Source organism: Salmo salar, chromosome ssa18 (assembly GCF_905237065.1).
Source record: "Salmo salar chromosome ssa18, Ssal_v3.1, whole genome shotgun sequence".
Taxonomy (NCBI): Eukaryota; Metazoa; Chordata; class Actinopteri; order Salmoniformes; family Salmonidae; genus Salmo; species Salmo salar.
In genome coordinates, this window is record NC_059459.1 from 25,679,061 (window position 1) to 25,700,040 (window position 20,980).

General features: G+C 41.1%; 2 protein-coding genes across 3 annotated transcripts in view; both read left to right on the forward strand.

Annotated features, from left to right (window-relative positions):
- The window catches only part of LOC106577123 (inactive phospholipase D5), a 53,927-nt gene extending 39,017 nt beyond the window's left edge, over nucleotides 1-14,910 (forward strand). Inside the window, exons 3-10 of one of the 2 annotated variants that reach the window (XM_014154873.2) lie at nucleotides 3,081-3,273; nucleotides 5,503-5,611; nucleotides 6,683-6,807; nucleotides 8,121-8,318; nucleotides 9,446-9,582; nucleotides 9,930-10,095; nucleotides 12,939-13,029; nucleotides 13,236-14,910. In XM_014154873.2, coding sequence (XP_014010348.1) covers nucleotides 3,081-3,273; nucleotides 5,503-5,611; nucleotides 6,683-6,807; nucleotides 8,121-8,318; nucleotides 9,446-9,582; nucleotides 9,930-10,095; nucleotides 12,939-13,029; nucleotides 13,236-13,510 — 1,294 coding nt within the window. In that variant the 3' untranslated portion in view covers nucleotides 13,511-14,910. The remainder of the gene's footprint in view (nucleotides 1-3,080; nucleotides 3,274-5,502; nucleotides 5,612-6,682; nucleotides 6,808-8,120; nucleotides 8,319-9,445; nucleotides 9,583-9,929; nucleotides 10,096-12,938; nucleotides 13,030-13,235) is intronic. The other variant, XM_045700957.1, reaches the window with a different exon arrangement.
- A 3,554-nt stretch (nucleotides 14,911-18,464) lies between these two features.
- Nucleotides 18,465-20,980, forward strand: part of cfap36 (cilia and flagella associated protein 36) — a 37,582-nt gene continuing 35,066 nt past the window's right edge. Inside the window, exon 1 of the mRNA XM_014154871.2 lies at nucleotides 18,465-18,812. Within this exon, the coding sequence (XP_014010346.1) occupies nucleotides 18,710-18,812 (103 nt within the window). The 5' untranslated portion in view covers nucleotides 18,465-18,709. The remainder of the gene's footprint in view (nucleotides 18,813-20,980) is intronic.

The following is a 20,980-nucleotide window of genomic DNA, read 5'->3' on the forward strand; positions in this document are numbered from 1 at the left end:
GCGTCTCCTTCCGGAGCAGTATGACGGCTGTGTGGTCCCATGGTGTTTATACTTGCATACTATTGTTTGTACAGATGAACGTGGTATCTTCAGGTGTTTGGAAATTGCTCCCAAAGATGAACCAAACTTGTGGAGGTCTACAATTTTTCTTCTGAGGTCTTTGCTGATTTCTTTAGATTTTCCAATGATGTCAAGCAAAGAGGCACTGAGTTTGAAGGTAGGCCTTGAAATACATCCACAGGTACACCTCTAATTGACTCAAATTATGTCAATTAGCCTATCAGAAGCTTCTAAAGCCATGACAATTTTCTGGAATATTCCAAGCTGTTTAAACGCACAGTCAACTTAGTGTGTGTAAACTTCTGTCCCACTGGAATTATGATACAGTGAATTATAAGAGAAATAATCTGTCTGTAAACAAATGTTGGAAAAATTACTTGTGTCATGCACAAAGTAGATGTCCTAACCGACTTGCCAAAACTATAGTTTGTTAACCAGACATTTTTGGAGTGGTTGAAAAACACGTTTTTTAACCTGTTGAGGACAGACGTTCCGCTAGCGGAACCCCGTTCCGCCTGCGGAACCCCTAGCCAACAGCCAATGGCATCGCACGGCGCAAAATACAAAACCAACTAAAATACCACAATTCAATTTTCTCAAACAATCAACTATTTTACACCATTTTAAAGATAAGACTCTCGTTAATCTAACCACATTGTCCGATTTCAAAAAGGCTTTACAGCGAAAGCAAAACATTAGATTATGTTAGGAGAGTACCCAGCCAAAAATAATCACACAGCCATTTTCAAAGCAGGCATATATGTCACAAAAACCCAAACCACAGCTAAATGCAGCACTAACCTTTGATCTTCATCAGATGACACTCCTGGGACATTATGTTATACAATACATGCATGTTTTGTTCAATCAAGTTCATATTTATATCAAAAAACAGCTTTTTACATTAGCATGTGATGTTCAGACCTAGCATATCCACCGAAAACGTCCAATGAATTTACTAAATTACTCATGATAAACGTTGACAAAATACATAACAATTATTTTAAGAATTATAGATACAGAACTCCTTTATGCAATCGCTATGTCCGATTTTAAAATAGCTTTTCGGCGAAAGCACATTTTGCAATATTCTGAGTACAGAGCTCGGCCATCAAGGCTAGCTATTCAGACCCGCCAACGTCGGGCAGCCTAAACTTAGAATTACTATTAGAAAAATTGGATTACCTTTGCTGTTTTTCGTCAGAATGCACTCCCAGGACTTCTACTTCAACAACAACATGTTGTTTTGGTTCCAAATAATCCATAGTTATATCCAAATACCTCCGTTTTGTTCGTGCGTTCAGGTAACTATCCAAAGGGTAACGCGCGAGCGCATTTCGTGACAAAAAAATTCAAAATATTCCATTACCGTACTTCGAAGCATGTCAAACGCTGTTTAAAATAAATGTTTATGCTATTTTTCTCATAAAATAGCGATAATATTCCAACCGGGCAACGTTGTATTCATTCAAAGAGAGAAAGAAAAAAATGGCGAGTTCTCGTGACCACGCATCTCCAGTCTCACTGTCCCCAGGCTGACCACTTACAAACTCTGCTCCTATACTTTGCCCAGAGACAGCAGACACCCCATTCCACTTTCTGGCGGCTTTAGCGAGCCAATGGAAGCCTTAGAAAGTGTCACGTAACAGCTCAGATGCTGTAATTTTGATAGAGATGCAACAGAAGGACAACAAATTGTCAGACAGGGCACTTCCTGCATGGAATCTTCTCAGGTTTTGGACTGCCATATGAGTTCTGTTATACTCACAGACACCATTCAAACTGTTTTAGAAAGTGTAGAGTGTTTTCTATCCAAATCTACTAATTATATGCATATTCTATTTTCTGGGCAGGAGTAGTAACCAGATTAAATCGGGTACATTTTTTTATCCAGCCGTGAAAATACTGCCCCCATCCCAAAAGTTTTAATGACTCCAACCTAAGTGTATGTAAACTTCCGACTTCAACTGTAGGTATTCCTCTTATACAGTATAGGTGGGTGAGGGCAGTGTGGAGTACAATTGAGATTGCGTCGTCTATGGATCTGTTGGGGCGATATGCAAATTGGAGTGGGTCTGAGGTGTCTGGGATGATGGCGTTGATATGTGCCGTAACTAGCCTTTCAAAGGAGAGGTTGAAAATGACATTGAATATACGTGCCAGATGATCTGCGCATGCTCTGAGAATGCGCCCTGGAATACTGTCCGGCCTTGCGAGTGTTTAAACCTGATCTAAAGACCTTACTCATGTTGGCCTCGGAGAGCGAGGCAAAGTAGAGATTTCCTGCTGCAGTGCCAATTTTGTGGGGTAAAGAAAAAAACTACAACTTGGGTTCAAATTATTTTAAATACTTTAACTGTGTGTAATTGAGCCTGCCTGATGCAGTGGAACAAATGGAATAATCCCCAAAAATGCAAACCCTGACCATCCAAGCAGACTCAATCTATTACTCAAAGTATTTCAAAGAAAACAAGTACTATTTGAACCCAGGCTTGTTGACTGACTATTGGTGTTGAGACTTTACTGGCTGGGTTTAGAAGCCTTTTAAACTTGTAATCTTTCATTTCCATTACATTTATGATACTATAATTCACTCTACTTGAAAGCAGCCGGATGCATAGATAATGATGCCCTGGAAAATGTGCTACAGTTCCATTAGAGTTCTGCCACGGTGCTCCTGTTAGAAGGCAGTCCAGCCACTTTTCTATTCATCCCTACAACCGATCTCAGTGATAATAATGTCTAGATGGAAAATTTCTCAAATATAGTGTAGGAGGTAATCATAGGTGAATGTCAATGCATATGACCTCGTTTTACAACATCCCAAGGCAGCTGCACAAGTTACGGATGATTCTGTGGCTAATGCAGACTTAATTGTCTCTGTGCTGTAAATTACTCTATTAAAATATCACTTTTTTAATTAAACTTCTCTGGCTTCCAGGTCTTTTCAATTACAAGGCTGAAAAACAGCCATTTGTCATCATTAAATTAGGATGTTTTTCACTCATTTTCAATCTCAGGGTAGTGCTTGTGGAGAATATTCCAGAAGATGTCACCTTCTCTGAGAATGGTACGTCCCACCTCCCGCTCTCTGCTGGGCTGCACAGCCTGTTGGACCTGGCAGTGGCTGGTCACTCTGTGGAGATTGTGTCACCTCAATGGAACCTGAACTCCTCCGACTATGAATCCAGATTCCTACAATCTTCTAGGCAGGTAAGCACAACAACCAAACAGGTAGCACCCCCAGGCCAAATAAGCTATTACTGTTTATCACACCTAGCCATAACGCTTACTTTACGTGGCAGTTTTACTAATGGCCTTTTTCTTGTCAACAAAACCAATTTTATTGTATAAGATGCTCATTACTGTTCTTCCACCAAGAATATAAATAGCTCAAATTCAAGTTTTATTGTAAAAGCACAGTGAAATGCTTAACTGCGAGCTCTACCCAACAGTACACTTATCAATAAAATAGTCTAAATAATAATTTTTTTAAAGTATATATTAAAGAAAACAAGAAATAAGAGACAGCTATATCCAGGGAGTATGTATACATATCTTGTTCACCTTATTCCAGCTGCTGTGACTTCTTGTTGCTTCAAATATCAGCCTTAAGTCCAGTCTTATCCATCTCTCACACATTGTCTTTATAGACTTATGCAGACTGGGTATGGACACTTTCTGCCAGAATGTGCCATTAGTAGGTTGCAGCCAAAGCCAAGCCCATCTATTGTGTTGGCACCCCCCCCCCCCCCCCCCGGCCATTAGCACTAAAACACTCCTACTTACACTGAGGGGTTTGGCTATAATGGCTATACCCACTGCTGTTTAGATCATTAGACCTAATGGCAGCCCTTGGCAGTTTAACTGGAGAGAAATTGCAATTGGGATCCCTCTGGGCTACACAATTATAATTGCTGGAGCCTGGCCCAGTGTTAAAAATTACATTAATATAAAATGCTTTTTTTGTTTTTGGTTAAAAAAAATATATACTAAAATCACAATTCAGCAACAACAAAAAAAAATATTTAGGAAATCTGTTCCCAAGTATTCCCACGAAATAAAAATAGATACAAAAGTATGTGGACACCCCTTCAAATGAGTGGATTTGGCTATTTCAGCCACACCCATTGCTGACAGGTGTTTAAAATCAAGCACTCAGCCATGCAATCGCCATAGACAAACATTGGCAGTAGAATGGCCTTACTCGAGCTCAGTGACTTTCAACATGACAAGTCAGTTTGTCACATTTCTGCCCTGCTAGAGCTGTCCCGGTCAACTGTGAAGTGGAAATGTCTAGGAGCAACAACGGCTCAGTCGTGAAGTGGTAGGCCACACGAGCTCACAGAACGGGACTGCCTAGTGCTGAAGTGCGTAGCGCGTAAAAAACGTCTGTCCTCGGTTGCAACACTCACTACCGAGTTCCAAATCTCTTCTGGAAGCAACAACCGTACAATAACTGTTCGTCGGGAGCTTCATGAAATGGGATTCCATAACCGAGCAGCCACATACTAGTCTAAGATCACCATGCGCAATGGCAAGCCTCGGCTGGAGTGGCATAAAGCTCACCGCCATTGGTCTCTGGAGTAGTGGAAACGTGTTCTCTGTAGTGATGAATCGCGCTTCACCATCTGGCAGTCCGACAGGACGCATTTCCACTGATGCCAGGAGAACGCTACCTGCCCCAATACATAGTGCCAAGTTTGGTGGAGGAGGAATAATGGTCTGGGGCTGTTGTTCATGGTTCAGGCTAGGCCCCTTAGTTCCAGTGAAGTGAAATCTTAACGCTACAGCATACAATGGCATTCTAGACGATTCTGTGCTTCCAAATTTGGCAATAGTTTTGGCAAGGCCCTTTCCTGTTTCAGCATGAAAATGCCCCCGTGCACAAAGCGAGGTCCATACAGAAATGGTTTGTCGAGATCGGTGTGGAAGAACTTGACTTGCCTGCACAGAGCCCTGACCCCATCGAAGACCTTTGGGATGAATTGGAACGCCGACTGCGAGCCAGGCCTAATTGCCCAACATCAGTGCTCGACCTCACTAATGGTCTTGTGCCTAAAAGGAAGCAAGTCCCTGCAGCAATGTTCCAACATCTAGTGGAAAGCCATCCCAGAAGAGTTGAGGCTGTTATAGCAGTAAAGGGGAGACCAACTCCATATTAATGCCCATGATTTTGGAATGAGATGTTTGACGAGCAGGTGTCCACATACTTTTGGTCAGGTAGTGTATGATTGTGTCTCAATGTAATCTAGGTATGAAATGATTGTTAGTTTCAAATGCAATATATTTATGGGTTTACTTGTGGTCATTTTGCAGTGTACAAATTATTATAATTACGTTTCGGGCCCGACCACCCGCTTTGACAAATCAGCCCACGGCTGAATCTAGTTGCCTACCCCTGACCTATTGTGATCCAATTGATTGTGTTCTTGGTTACAGGGTCAGGCTTTGCTGCAAAGACTGCAGGGGCTGAAGAAGAAGGGAATCAATTTGAAGATAGCCAGTGGAAGGATCAACTCTTCAGAGCTGAAGAGCCTGTCTCGTCACAGTGAGTCATGTTGTCAACCACAAGACCAGAGCTACAGCGACATTTACATTCCGTATACAGTATATTGCCATTTTATAGAAAATACTGGGTAGTGAACGGTGTGTCAGGGAAGCGACTTAAAAGGCAAACACCCTTACGCAATGCACCAATAGGGTTAACCCCATTGCTGTGATGCCTGTTGACAGGATGCGTAGGGTGCTTGCATTTCACGCCAGTGACCCGGGTTTGCTTCCCTCCGTCGCCATTCGCTACAATGGTGTCAGAAGTGGGATGGCGGCTGTGAGGGACGCACGGCCCGGACGTGTCAGGGGTCTGAGTAGTCAAAGCACAGGAACTTGCCTTCCCGTTCACACTAGAGACCCAGGTTCGCTTCCCTGCCCCACCGTTCACTACAGTATCTACAAAATGATCTCGACACTTTTATCTCAATGAGGGATATTACATCATGACTAATCTTACATGCAATATTAACATACAGTGCTGTGAAAAAGTATTTGCCCCATTTTCAAATTCTCTACTTTTGGATATTTTGATACTAAATATTATCAGTTCTTGGGATGGCCTGATCTAAGTCAAGACCTAATCCCAATTGAGATGTTGTGGCAGGACTTGAAATGAGCAGCCCACAAATGTCGCTGAGTTTAAGCAGTTCTGCATGCAAGAGTGGACCAGAATTCCTCCACAGCGATGTTAGAGACTGATCAACAACTACAGGAAGCATTTGGTTGCAGTCATTGCAGATAAAGTTGGCACAACCAGTTGAGTGTAAGGGAGCAATTACTTTTTCACACAGCGGAATTGGGTGTTGCATAACATTGTTAATTAAATAAATAAAATAAGTATCCATTTTTGGGGTTATTTGTAAACTCAGGTTCCCTTTATCTAATATTAGGTTGAAGATCTGATTTACATTTACGTAATTTAGCAGACGCTCTTACAGTAGTGAGTTAATACATTTTCAATATGCAAAAATGGAGAATCAGAAAGGGTGCAAATACTTTTTCACAGCACTGTACAATGAAATGTTGAGATTTCTATCTCTGTCGATTCTGTCTTTTCCTACCTGTGTAGGTGAGGTACACTACATTAACATGACAGCCCTGACCAAAGGCTTTCTGCACTCTTCTTTCTGGGTGGTGGACAGGCAGCACATCTACATCGGCAGCGCCACCATGGACTGGCGATCACTGTCCACGGTATCTTAGTATATTCACTCTATTATATTACCTACCTGTGTATATTTCTTTTTTTACCCCTTTTTCGTGGTATCCAATTGGTAGTTACAGTCTTGTCTCATCGCTGCAACTCCCGGACAGACTCGGGAGAGGCGGCAGTCGAGAGCCGTGCGTCCTCTGAAACACAACCCAGCCAAGCCACACTGCCTACTTAACCCGGAAGCCAGCCGCACCAATGTGTTGGAGGCAACACCATACACCTGGCGGCCGTGTCAGCGTGCACTGCGCCCGGCCAGCCACAGGAGTTGATGGTGTGCGACGGGACAAGGACATCCCTGCCGGCCAAACCCTCCCCTAACCCGGATGATGCTGGGCCAATTGTGCGCCGCCCCTTGGGTGTCCCGGTCGCATCCAGCTGCGACAGAGCCTGGACTCGAACCCAGAATCTGTAGTGGCACAGCTAGCACTGTGATGCAGTGCCTCAGACCACTGCGCCACTCGGGAGGCCACCTGTATATATTTCTGTAACATTTATTCTCTATTCAATGAGATCAGTCCACCTATGAGTACTCCTCAAACTGACTAATATGTTCCATACCTTGATTACGTAAACACTTTTACCAACCTACTGTGTACACAAAACCTGTTTTTGATTTTGAGGTCTGATATTGCAGGCATTTTGAGGGTACTGTGTACAACCATCTTCTCTGGGGATTTGTCACATGACTCTGCAATCAATATTTATTCAAACACTGCTAGTTACACTAGGAGAACAGCATCCATTAATTGGCTTAGGTTGCACAAACATCCTGAATATAAAAGAGATGCAACTTTTTATAGTTGGCAGAAAACATCACCGTTTTAACGTGCGTACGAGAAAGGACAATACTGAATTAATTGAGTGGGAACAAAAAGGGAACGTGGTGCTGCTCAAAGCTGAAAAAGTACAAAAGGTTGATTTAAAGTGTGACCCCATTTGCTGTACCTAGCCCGTCTATCTTTATCACTTCACTGAAATAAACATTTGCTTGAGAAGTGCATCACTTGAAACGCTGCTGTGAGAAGGGATGGGAGAGGCTTGGTGATTGGAAGTCCCTGGAGGACTACCTGCCTCGTCCAGGGCCAGAGGAGGGCAGAAGACCATGGGGAGGATTCAAGTGTGGGGAGTAGGAGATGGGAGGAGAGGGAATGGAAAAGGGGGAATGGAAGGAGAGGAGAAGGGGGGAGGAAGGATGAGAAGAGATGTGTGGAGTAAGGATTTGGTATGGGTAGAGTCCCTGGGGGCACATGCTAACATCGTACAACATCTGTGCTGTTGCTTTGTTGTCTCTCAGATGAAAGAACTGGGCATCATCGTCTACAACTGTAGTTGCCTGGCATTGGACCTGCACAGGGTATTCAACCTCTACTGGCAGCTGCAGTATAAGGACTTTATACCGTCCATGTGGTCCAAGAGGCTGAGCGCCCTGTGGAACAAAGATGAGAACCTACCGCTTCTCTTCAACAACACCAAGGCTGAAGTCTTTGTCTCTGTGAGTGACAACTAATCATTTTCTCACATGGCTTCATGCATAAGGACAGGAGTTTGTCCGGACGATGTGACCTTTTAACAAGGACCTTGAGTTTTTCCAGGTTTGGTTACAGACCTGGAAAAAGTATTGTTTATCATTCTGTATCAGTAGTAATTTGTATCATTCTGAGACAGGCTCATTTTTATACTGGATTAATGAATACTTTACAGAGATTATGAATTCTTTGGGATTTTTCTTGCTAGCAATAATAAAATTGGCAATATTTCTGAATACTATTTGAAGACTTTTCTTGGTTAAAGCCTTTTCATTAGTCCTGATATATAAATGATGTAAACATTTGCAATGTCTTCCCACAGTAAGAACTTTGACGAGAGGTGACAGTTGGGGGAAAAAAGCTATTTCTTATACAGCTCGATGTGACTAATCAGCTAGTGTTTTAAGTATGCTGACGGGATGAAAAATTGCATTGCTTCCCACAGAAAACATACGTTTGGCTGGTTGTAAATTAGGCCAGTCGATGAACATTTCTGAAAAACAGAGGGAACGTTAATCATCAGAAGTATTGATGGGATGGAACTGTGATCTGTAATTTTTCTCATCACACACATCCTATGGGTGACAGGGCTTTCGGTTGCGCAGCTCCGTGGCTGAGGAACACACTTCCAGACACTATTAGGGCTGCAGAGTCTCTGGCCTCATTTAAGGCACAGCTCAAGACCATGCTGTTCAGAAAAACTTTCAAGGACCTCTGTTAATTCTGTTCATGTCCTCCAGACCTGTATATAGCTTTGATTGTTGTCTGTGTTTTTTGGTTTATTGTTTTTATTTTATTGCACCTTGGGTGTGAGAAAAGAGCTTTACCAATTAAATGAATATTATTATTATATATAAAGAACAGAGACGGGTTCAGTTAGAGACAAGTAGAGAGAAGGTAACGATGCTGTTGGAATACTAATGGACAAAGATATGTTCCAAGAGGTAGTGGTGGTGATGATGACGACGATTTGATAACAATAATGAGGACGACAACAATGACAATGATTCATTGCATCTGTATAGCCTTGGCATTGACATGAGGGCCTCCGTTCTCTACTCTCCACTGATTTAAAAGTCTTATCTTGTGGCAGAGCTCTCCAGATGTCTTCTGCCCTAAAGACAGGACCAGAGACCTTGATGCCATAGCCTACGTGATCCAAAAGGCCAAGAGGTTCATCTACATATCCATTACAGACTACCTGCCTCTCACTAACAGGAATGCTCACAGGTGAGCAATTTGTTGACACTGACAACACCTGATCACCTTATTGTTGACACTGACAACACCTGATCACCTTATTGTTGACACTGACAGCACCTGATCACCTTATTGTTGACACTGACAACACCTGATCACCTTATTGTTGACACTGACAGCACCTGATCACCTTATTGTTGACACTGACAGCATCTGATCACCTTATTGTTGACACTGACAGCACCTGATCACCTTATTGTTAGTGTTGTATTGTTTGCCCATTTATACAATAAAATGACCACTGACAGGATGTAACTGTGTATAATTACCTGTAATTACCAAACAGATTAGTGTGTAACTCTTTGTTACCTTGGCAGATACTGGTCACGTATAGACGGGATGCTTCGGGAGGCCTTGATCCTGAGGAACATCGAAGTGCGTATGTTAGTAAGCTGCTGGGAGCAGACGCATCCCCTGACCTTTAACTTTGTGTGGTCCCTGAAGACCCTGTGCATGGAGCTGGCCAACTGTTCAATGGAGGCTGTGAGTGTGGACACCACACGCCTACATCCTCATTACCTGGATACAAACTGATGTTATACAGAATCAGTACCAGGCTCATTATACCTACAGTGAGCTACAAAAGAATTGGGACAGTTATACATTTTGTTGTTTTTTTGGCTCTATACTCCACCACTTTGGATTTGAAATGATACAATGACTGATGTTAAAGTGCAGACTGTCAGCTTTAGTTAGAAGGTATTTTCATCCATATCGGGTGAACCGTTTAGAAATTACACCACTTTTGGTACATAGTCCCCCCAAATTCACCTATGTGTATTAAAGTAGTCAAAAGTTTAGTATTTGGTACCATATTCCTAGCTTGCAAAGATTACATCAAGCTTGTGACTCTACACACTTGGAGGCATTTGCTGTTTGTTTTGGTTGTGTTAAAGATTATTTTGTGCCCAATAGAAATGAATGGTAAGTAATGTATTGTATCATTTTGGAGTCAATTTAATTGTAAATAAGAATATAATGTGTTTCTAAACCAGGGGAGCAACTTTGGTTTTAGAAGTGGGAGGGACAAAAAAAAGTGTTAAACAAATAAAAATATATTTGATATTTGAGATTCTTCAAAGTAGCCACCCTTTGCCTTGATGACAGCTTTTGGCATTCTCTCAACCAGCTTCTTGAGGTAGTACCCTGGAAGGCATTTCAATTAACAGGTGTGCCTTATTAAAAGATCATTTGTGGAAGGTAGGGGTGGTATACAGAAGATAGCCCTATTTGGTAAATATTTCTGCTCTTTAATTATTTGTTACTTTTAGTTATTTTTGTTGTTGTATTTTTCTTAACTGCATTGTTGGTTAAGAGCTTGTAAGTAAGCATTTCACTGTAAGGTCTACATCTGTTATATTCGGCAAATATGAGAAATAAAATGTGATTTGATATTATGGTAAGAACAGCTCAAATAAGCAAAGAGAAATGACAGTCCATCATTACTTTAAGACATGAAGGTCAGTCAGGGCGGAAAATGTCAAGAACTTTGAAAGTTTCTTCAAGTGCAGTCTCAAAATCCATCAAGCACTATGATGAAACTGGCTCTCATGCGGACCGCCACAGGAAAGGAAGACCCAGAGATACCTCTGCTGCAGAGGATAAGTTCATTAGAGTTACCAGCCTCAGAAATTGTAGCCCAAATAAATGCTTCAGAGTAACAGACAAAGTAACAGACACATCTCAACATCTACTGTTCAGAGGAGACTGTGTGAATCAGGCCTTCATGGTCGAATTGCTGCAAATAAACCACTAGTAAAGGACACCAATAATAAGAAGAGACTTGCTTGGACCAAGAAAGACGAGCAATGGACATTAGACCGGTGGAAATCTGTCCTTTGGTCTGATGAGTCCAACCGCCGTGTCTTTGTAAGACGCAGAGTAGGTGAACGGATGATCTCTGCATGTGTGGTTCCCACCGTGAAGCAGAGGAGGTGTGATGGTGCTTTGCTGGTGGCACTTTAGAATTCAAGGCACACTTAACCAGCATGGCTACCACAGCATTCTGCACCGATACGCCATTCCATCATGATTCCACTTAGTGGGACTATCATTTGGCTTTAAAAAGGACAAACACCTCCAGGCTGTGTAAGGGCTATTTGACCAAGAAGGAGAGTGATGGAGTGCTGCATCAGATGACCTGGCCTCCACAATCACCCAACCTCAACCCAATTGAGATGGTTTGGGATGAGTTGGACCGCAGAGGGAAGGAAAAGCAGCCAACAAGTGCTCAGCATATGTGGGAAGTCCTTCAAGAGTGTTGGAAAAGCATTCCAGGTGAAGCTGGTTGAGAGAATGCAAAGCTGTCATCAAGGCAAAGGGTGGCTACTTTGAAGAATCTAAGATATATTTTGATTTGTTTTAACACTTTTTTGGTTACTACATGATTCCATATGTGTTATTTCATAGTGTTTATGTCTTCACTATTATTCTACAATGTAGAAAATAGTCAATATAAAAGAAAAACCCTTGAATGAGTAGGTGTCCAAACTTTTGACTGGTACTGTATATTTTTTTTTAATCGGGTCGGATAACACTCCAAACAGCCTACCCGACTGCTCAGAGGCGTCCGCATGATCCTAAAGCACACCGTTGCCTGATTAGATTCAGAGGGGTTGGGTTAAATGCGGAAGACATTTCAGTTGAAGGCATTTAGTTGTACAACTGACTAGGTATCCCCCCTTTCCTTTCCTTTGTATCACATTTCAATGATAAAACTAGGGGGCACAAAAAATGCAATTTCAGAATGTGGGGGGGGACATGTTCCCCCCCGTCCCCAGTGAAAGTTGCGCCCCTGTTCTAAAAATGTCTACATTAATATGGATGCTACCATGAATACCGATAGTCCTGAATTAATCAAGAATAATGATAAGTGAGAAAGTTAGTCACACAAATATCATACCAGCATGACATGCTAACCTCTCACCATTACGATAAAAATGTTTGGGGGTATGATATTTGTACGTCTAACTTTCTCACTCATCGTTATTCAGGACTATCCGTAATCATGGTAGCATCCACATTAATGTACAAGTGTTCAGAAACATGTTCTATTCTTATTTACAATAAAAGTGACTCCAAAAAAATACAACACATTATTTAACATTCCTTTCTATCGGCCAGAAAATAATCAAAACGTGCTGTAGTACAGAGCCAAAACAAAAAATGTGTCACTATCCCAATACTTTTGCAGTGCACTGTATATAGTCATCTCTACTGTATGTCATGTAAAATGTATTCATCTCTACTGTACCTGCAAACCTACTGTACATGTAAAATGTATTCATTAATCACCACTGCTAAGCCAGTCCTTGTGTTTTGTGCAGAAGTTCTTCAGCCCCAGGAAGCAGAGAGATGGCACGCTACAGGGAATCAACCATAACAGATTCATGGTGACAGACAGTGCTGTGTACATAGGTGAGTTCACTTGCATTCATTTCAGATGAGTAGAAACTATTTTGCGAATGGTTTATTTTATAATTATTATTTTTTATTCAATTATTGTTCTAGCTACTGGTTGGTGGATTGATTAGTTTGCTTGTGAGGTGGGTTGACTATTTGGCTAGTACCTTTGAAACTATATTTTTGATTAACGATTTTGACGGGTGTCTGTTGTCCCACAGGGAACTTTGACTGGGTGGGGAATGAGTTTATGTTCAACGCTGGAGCAGGCATGGTGATCAGTCAGGCGGAGGGGGTGAAGGAGAAGAACTCAACGTTGGTGGAACAGGTGAGGGCTACGTTCGAGCGGGACTGGTATTCACGCCACACCAAGAGCCTGCAGGCTAACAAGATCCCAGTCTGCAACAAGCACCAGCTCAACCAACTGGCACATCTCAAAATCACTCAACCAACAGAGAGCAATGGGAGTAAGGAGGGTCCCAATGGCTCCCTGTGAATCCGAAGATGTGGTGCGTTACAAGACTGATTTATGCAGGCTTTAAGAGAAAAATAACAGTTTAATGCTGAAATCGGACACTGTAGACGTAATATAGGAATTGGAGGGCATTTGTTCATCTATTGAACCTTCTGCTTATTTCATCCTGACTGTTTCTTACAGAAGACATTCGTGGGAGGGGAAATGATCAAATAAATTGATTTTCTAATGAATGCTGAACCTCAGTAAATATAGCTCATCGTTAAATCCATTTTGCCAATAATGACATCATTCATCACAACCCTTTTAAAACCCTCGGCCAAAGCAGGTTGGAGCTGCATGGACAGTAGTGTGGAGATTTCCTATACAAATCTATACTCCAAAAGGTGTTTACCTGGTGTGTCTTCAATATTAATTTACAAAGTGCATGACAATGATTTTACCTGATGGAATATTGGTCATAGATTCCCAAGGTCATCGTGAATAATTAGGTTTATTAGGTATAACTGGAAAAGGGTGTTTAACCAGTGGGACAACTGTAGCTCTCTTTAAAAACAGATGTTGACTTATTGAACAGATATTGTAAAAAACAATTGGAAGCGATTTCAGTCAGTAAGATCAATAGCATGACTTTTTAAAGACTGCTAAACACCTTTCCAGTTCCCCCAAGGACGTTTTGAAATAAGACCTTATGCATTGGACCGGCAGAGAAAGTAACCACAGCAACTCTTTACACCACCCGCATGATAAACTTTGCACCTGAACATCAAAGATGATCAACTACAGGAGTTGTCAACACCTTTTTATGAACATGTCACTCCAATGTCTAAATACTGTATGTAATAGGCCTATCTGTGGTGTTTGATTGGCATAACACTTGTATTTATTCTGTTTCATCTGTCTTTTCATCGTCTTTTTACAGTAATATAATGGGAGAATACTTTCTCCATGTTTACAGGTGGTTCTCTTCACACATTATTTTGTAACTGGGGTTCTGTTATCGTATTTTGATACAAGAAAAATATTAATAGTAAATTGAAATAACAACAATGCACGTACTTCCTGAAAATATTAATAAGTTTGTCAGCGTTAACCAGTACATAAATGTAGCATTAACACATCTATGATGTACACTGCTCTTATGGCAGACAATGTTCTTAATGTGACAGTAAATATCTGTACAACAACTTACCATTTAACTACAGGTAACTGCCAAAATAAAGGAAACATCATCAGTGTGTCTTAATAGGGTGTTGGGCCACCACGAGCCGCCAGAACAGCGTCAATGAGCCTTGGCATCGATTCGACACGTGTCTGCAACTATTGGACGGATGCAACACCATTCTTCCACGAGAAATTCCATAATTTTTTTTTTTTGTTGATGGTGGTGGAAAACGCCGTCTCAGGCACCGCTTCAGAATCTCCCATAAGTGTTCAATTGGGTTGAGATCTGATGACTGAGACACACACACACCCTTTAAACCCCCTATGCTCCTTTGAGACCCCTCTTTCAAAGGCACAGATATCTCTTCTAGCCATGGTAGCCAAAGTAATGGGCAACTGGGCATTTGTATACATGACCTTAAGCATGATGGGATGTTTTAATTGCTTAATTAACCCATGAACCACACCTGTGTGGAAGCACCTGCTTTCTATATATATATATATATATATATATATATATATATATATATATATATACACTTTGCATCCCTCATTTACTCAAGTGTTTCCTTTATTTTGGCAGTTACTTGTATGTCTTCATGTCATAAAGAGGTAGTCAAAGGCATCGGACTGCTGTTGGTGCAACAGTCCAGAGTAGGCTACTTCATATATTGTTTTACGAGTGCATCAATGGTGACTGTCAATGATCTGTTTAGGAATGCACTTTGTCACTGTACAAGAAACATGTTTTCTTATTCAATTGCTGGCAAACCTTCAGTCACTGTATTCCTCTTGATGTAGCAATTCTGGGATTAACATTTCCTAACCTATACATCGAACCCATTCATAACAGATCAGAGCAAACCAAATTTGGGGTGTGTCCCAGATACAACCTACAGTATAAACTGTCCCTGATTCACTGTTGCCACCTAGAGTTAGTTTAAGGAAAGACTATTTCTCTCACCTGCAAACAGGCACAAAAGATGTGTGAATACAAAGTAAAGATGAATGAATAGTCTTGGTCCTCATCATCACTTGCGCATTAGACAGACAGCCTACATTTTATTAGAATAGTCTCCTGTGTAGTTTTTCAAAATGTTAGATTAGATTTGTACATCCACAGTAGGCAAACATGTCATACGCTACTACTGAATGGTAAATTAATTCATTTAAAAGGCATGATTGTAATATTGTAATAAGAGCTTGAAGGATACCACTGTGGTCAAGGTGATTTACAGTTCATTTAAAAGCACATTGCATCACAACACACGGAAGACCAGTAGAGGCTGCTGAGGGGAAGACGGCTCATAATAATGGCAGGAACGGAGTAAATGGAATGGCATGAAACCATGTGTTTGATGTATTTGATACCATTCCACTGATTCCATTCCAGCCATTACCACGAGCCCGTCCTCCCCAATTAAGGTGTCACCAACCTCCTGTGTTGAAGACATGGATTGGGCTGGTTCGACATTGCAGCCGACAGTGCAGGCGACTGCCGACTGACTGTTCTACAAATCACCTTGCATCGTAAATAACGGCTCATTATTTGTAGATCAGTCAGTCACAATTGACCCATAATACATTACGGTTTTGATGCTCTCAAACATGACCATTCATTTCGATACTATTACAGTACAATGACTGCCCTCTGGAGGACAATATGTGCCAACAGTTAATTATATACTGAACAAAAATATAAAACGCAACATGTAATTTTACTGAGTTACAGTTCATATACAGAAATCAGTCAATTTAAATAAATTCATTAGGCCCTAATCTATGGATTTCATATGACTGGGAATACAGATATGCATCTGTTGGTCACAGATACCTTAAAAAAGATGATAGGATCAGAAAACCAGTCAGTACCTAGTGTGACCACCATTTGGCTTATGCAGTAAGACACATCTCCTTCACATAGAGTTGATCAGGCTGTTGATTGTGGCATGTGGAAAGTTGTCCCACCCCTCTAATGGCTGTGCGAAGTTCCTGGATATTGTCGGGAACTGGAACACGCTGTCGTACACGTCGATCCAGAGCATCCCAAACATGCTCAATGGGTGACATGTCTGGCGAGTATTCAGGCCATGGAAGAACTGGGACATTTTCAGCTTCCAGGAATTGTGTAGAGATTCTTGTGACATGCATTATCATGCTGAAATATGAGGTAATGGCGGCAGATAAACGGCACGACAATGGGCCTCAGGATCTCGTCACGGTATCTCTGTGCATTCAAATTGCCATCGATAAAATGCAATTGTGTTCGTTGTCCATAGCTTATGCCTGCTCATACCATAACCCCAACATGGGGGACTCTGTTCACAACATTGACATCAGAAAACCGCTCACCAACATTTTTTACCTTTTATTTAACTAGGAAGTCAGTTAAGAACAAATTCTTATTTTCAATGACGGCCTAGGAACAGTGGGTTAACTGCCTTGTTCAGGGGCAGAACGACAGATTTGTACCTTGTCAGCTCGGGGATTCAAACTCGCAACCTTTCGGTTACTAGCCCAACGCTCTAACCACTAGGCTACCCTGCCGCCCCAACATGATGCCATACATGTGGTCTCCGGTTTTGAGGCATGTTGGACGTACTGCCAAATTCTATAAAATGACATTGGAGGGCTGCTTATGGTAGAGAAATTAACATTAAATTCTCTGGCAACAGCTCTGGTGAACATTCCTGAAGTCACCATCCCAACTGCATGTTCCCTCAAAACTTGACACATTTGTGGCATATTGTTGTGTGATAAAACTGCACATTTTAGAGTGGCCTTTTATTGTCCTCAGCACAAGGTGCACCTATAATGATCATTATATTTAATCAGCTTCTTGATATGCCACACCTGTCAGGTGGATGGATTATCTTGACAAATGAGAAATAGTCACTTACAGGGATGCAAACAAATTTGTGCCCAAAATTTGAGAAATAAGCTTTTTGTGCGTATGGAAAACTTCAGCTCATGAAACATGGGACCAACACTTTATGTTGCGTTTATATTTTTGTTCAGTGTACATTACACCATCTCTGTTTCCAAATGTACAAATAAGCAGAGTAAGTTATGCCTTACAAATATGTTCTTATGCATAATACAACATACTTTTTTGCTTAATTTTGGCATGCCCACTGTTGCATGCCCTGCCTTTATGAACTGTAGGACTAAAGTACAATAGACAGCCTTATTTTAACAATATATATTTCAAAATACAAAAGGAGTGTATATTTATTGTATAACATTGATGCCTATATCGAATTGATACATTTAATGTTTACTCTTAATAAAAAAAAATCTATGTATGTATTGTGGTTTTATTCAGAGGCTACTGTACACATCCAGTCCAAACCCCGGTAACTATCCAAATTCAGGTAGGTCTACGCGCTTTAGTGACTATCCATTTCAGATTACGTGGGATTTAAACTGTGGTGGTTTAACCTGTGAACGAATTAATCCTATCTCAAGAGTGGGGTTTGATTTATCACAGCGCCCGGGTGACAAGGGTGTGGGGCTCTCAATCATGAAACTAGATTGCCAGTCTCTTGGCTATGCACACTATCACCCTATTCAGGCATAGAGGGGTATCTTCAACTAGCACACGGAAACTTCGCCCTACACAACAGCGCCAATATACCGGCATTGTAGCCTAAATCAAGACTACATCACTATTCAGGTAATGTAGGTAGTTTACAGAGAAATATCAGGGATTATTAGTATTGTGCATTCAAAGGATCACAAAGAATAAAACACTTACTAGGTTACCACACTGCCACACACCCGATGGGCTGTTCAATTTGTAGAACGCTAAACACTGATGTAATCGGTTACCATAGGGACCGATTAGGTGTCAACCCATTCGACCACTTCGAAATTCATGAGTGCGCATTTTCAGATTTTCTGCAGCTACGGAGAGGGATAATAACAATAAATGGACTAGCTTGTTAGCTAGATCTCAACAAATGTATACATACTTACACTTCAGTTGTGCATTTTGTTAAATTTCAAGACTAACCTTCTTTGCCTGAAGAGCACTATAGTGTGTTTTTAGCCAACATGGCTGAGGACAGCGAGTGGGTTGTGGAGAGCATCGCTGGATATTTGGGAAGTCCTGAATGGGTCATTCCATACACTGACTTCTTGGAAAACAAATGTACAGGTAAGAATGGCCATTTTGTTTTTATACGTTTTACGATAAAGAAAATTATTATAAACGGTTTTCAGGACCAGGATTACACATGCTGGAATCATCCTTGGCACCCCGGCTCGAGTGAGCTAGCTAGCAAGCTGAATAACAGCCAGCTAGCTAAATTCTAGGTGGAATTTGCTAGCTAAAACTTTTACTGTAGCTAACTAGCTATTAGCTAGCTTCAAGCGCGTAATGTTTTTGTTGGCGAAAGGGAGCAGTGATTTTCCAGCTCAGTTGTTTACGTTGTTTGGCATGCGTCAGTGCTTCACATGTTTGAGCGACATTCATCCAACATGTCTTATTATAGCTTAGTTAATACTTGAAGCAAATAAACTAGCTGGTTAAGTTATCCACTGGGTGAAACAGTATATATGTGCGTAGAGACCACTCGAACGCCCAGAAAGTTCCGATTCAAACGCACAATTCACCAGATCAGCATTAGAATGTCAAAATACGTTTGTTGATCACCAAATATTGAGTTTCGCAGATCAACTATCTGCATTTACTTCCGGTATGTACTTCCAAAAAAAATCGAAATAAAAATGTACAAGCTAGGATTGAACTGTTGTATTCTTCCGACCTGATCGTGACAGTAATTTGTGAATTTAATTTTGACCTTTTTTGGAAGTACATACCGGGAGTAAATTAACATACTTGCTCAGCGAAACTCCATATTTGGTGATCAACGAATTTACATTATAACGCTTACAGTGGGGAATCGGGGCTTTCTGGACGTTAACGTACAGATACTGGCGCACACACTGGTTGAATCAACTTAATTGGTCAACGTGTTGTGACATGGAATCAACGTGAAAAATTCATTGGATTAGAAAAAGTCATAAACCAGTACTGTTTTCATCTAATTTCAAAAAGCGTTGTAAACATTGACATTAGGGTTGAACTTAAATACATTGACTTAGAGGTAAAAGTATTGTTAATATCATGAATTTGGCATGTTATTTATAGGGCTAATGTAATGGTACCCCATTCATAGACGCCAACTGCTTTAGCCCTATTGATGATAGTATCTTCTTTATGGGGGCTTTTTGAAAGCTAACACGCATCGCTTGCCGTACTGTTTTGTAAATATAAGGATCATATTTCATAACAGCGAGAAATAATTTTCTAAAAACAAAAGGTTACATTGATACACACATTGTTAGGGTTAATGTTCCCACACAGCCATATCCATGTTACAGCGCGTGTTTACTGAAGACAAGAGGTCACCACCTGTGCTAGTTTACCTGTCTAGCATAAGCTGTATGGATCTGTAACTGCTACAGTGTAGTTTTGTCGGATGGAGGCTCCCATAGCAGTATAGATCTGTGCAAAACTGCTACAGTAAGTATATTTAAAATTTGAAAGATTGTTTCTCGCTGATGAAAGATAAGGGCCATATGTTTCAAAAGCCGTATTGCAAGCAACTACCGGTACTATTGACATTTCTTAAGGTTAAACCACAGCATAGGGATTGTAGTTCACATGAGGTAGCCTGTAGGGGAAGTTAATGGCTGGAAACTGTAGGGAGAAGGCAGAATGCCGCCTAAAGTTTTTTTTTTTTTAAAGCTAATGTAATGGTAGCTGACTACTTCCAAAGATCCAATCAACCATGGATGAATGATGGTATACCTATCTACAAGCTGAAATTATGGTGTTCTTTGTTTGGTAAATTAGATGTAAGTGTAGACTACATAAACCCAACCTCAAGTTAGGAGTTACATTCAACTGTTAATGTTATTTAGGTAGTCTACGCAAATGAGTATGGAAGCTGTTCAATGTCTCAATGTTTTGACATGATACACCACATTAACATGTCAAAGTGTTTTAATTGGCACGTTAAAGGGTAGGAAGCGTGAGTTTTTACTAGTGATGCACCGATGTGACATTTTTGGCCGATACCGATATTTTCCTTGCCAAACGAACCGATACCGATAACAGATATAAAACATTTTAGAGGCCTTTTAAGCATTCTAGTACAGTTAAATAGTTAACACACACACACACACACACATGGACGCAGCGGTCTAAGGCACTGCGTCTCAGTGCAAGAGGCGTCACTACAGTCCCTGGTTCGAATCCAGGCTGTATCACATCCGGCCGTGATTGGGAGTCCCATAGGGCGGCGCACAATTGGCCCA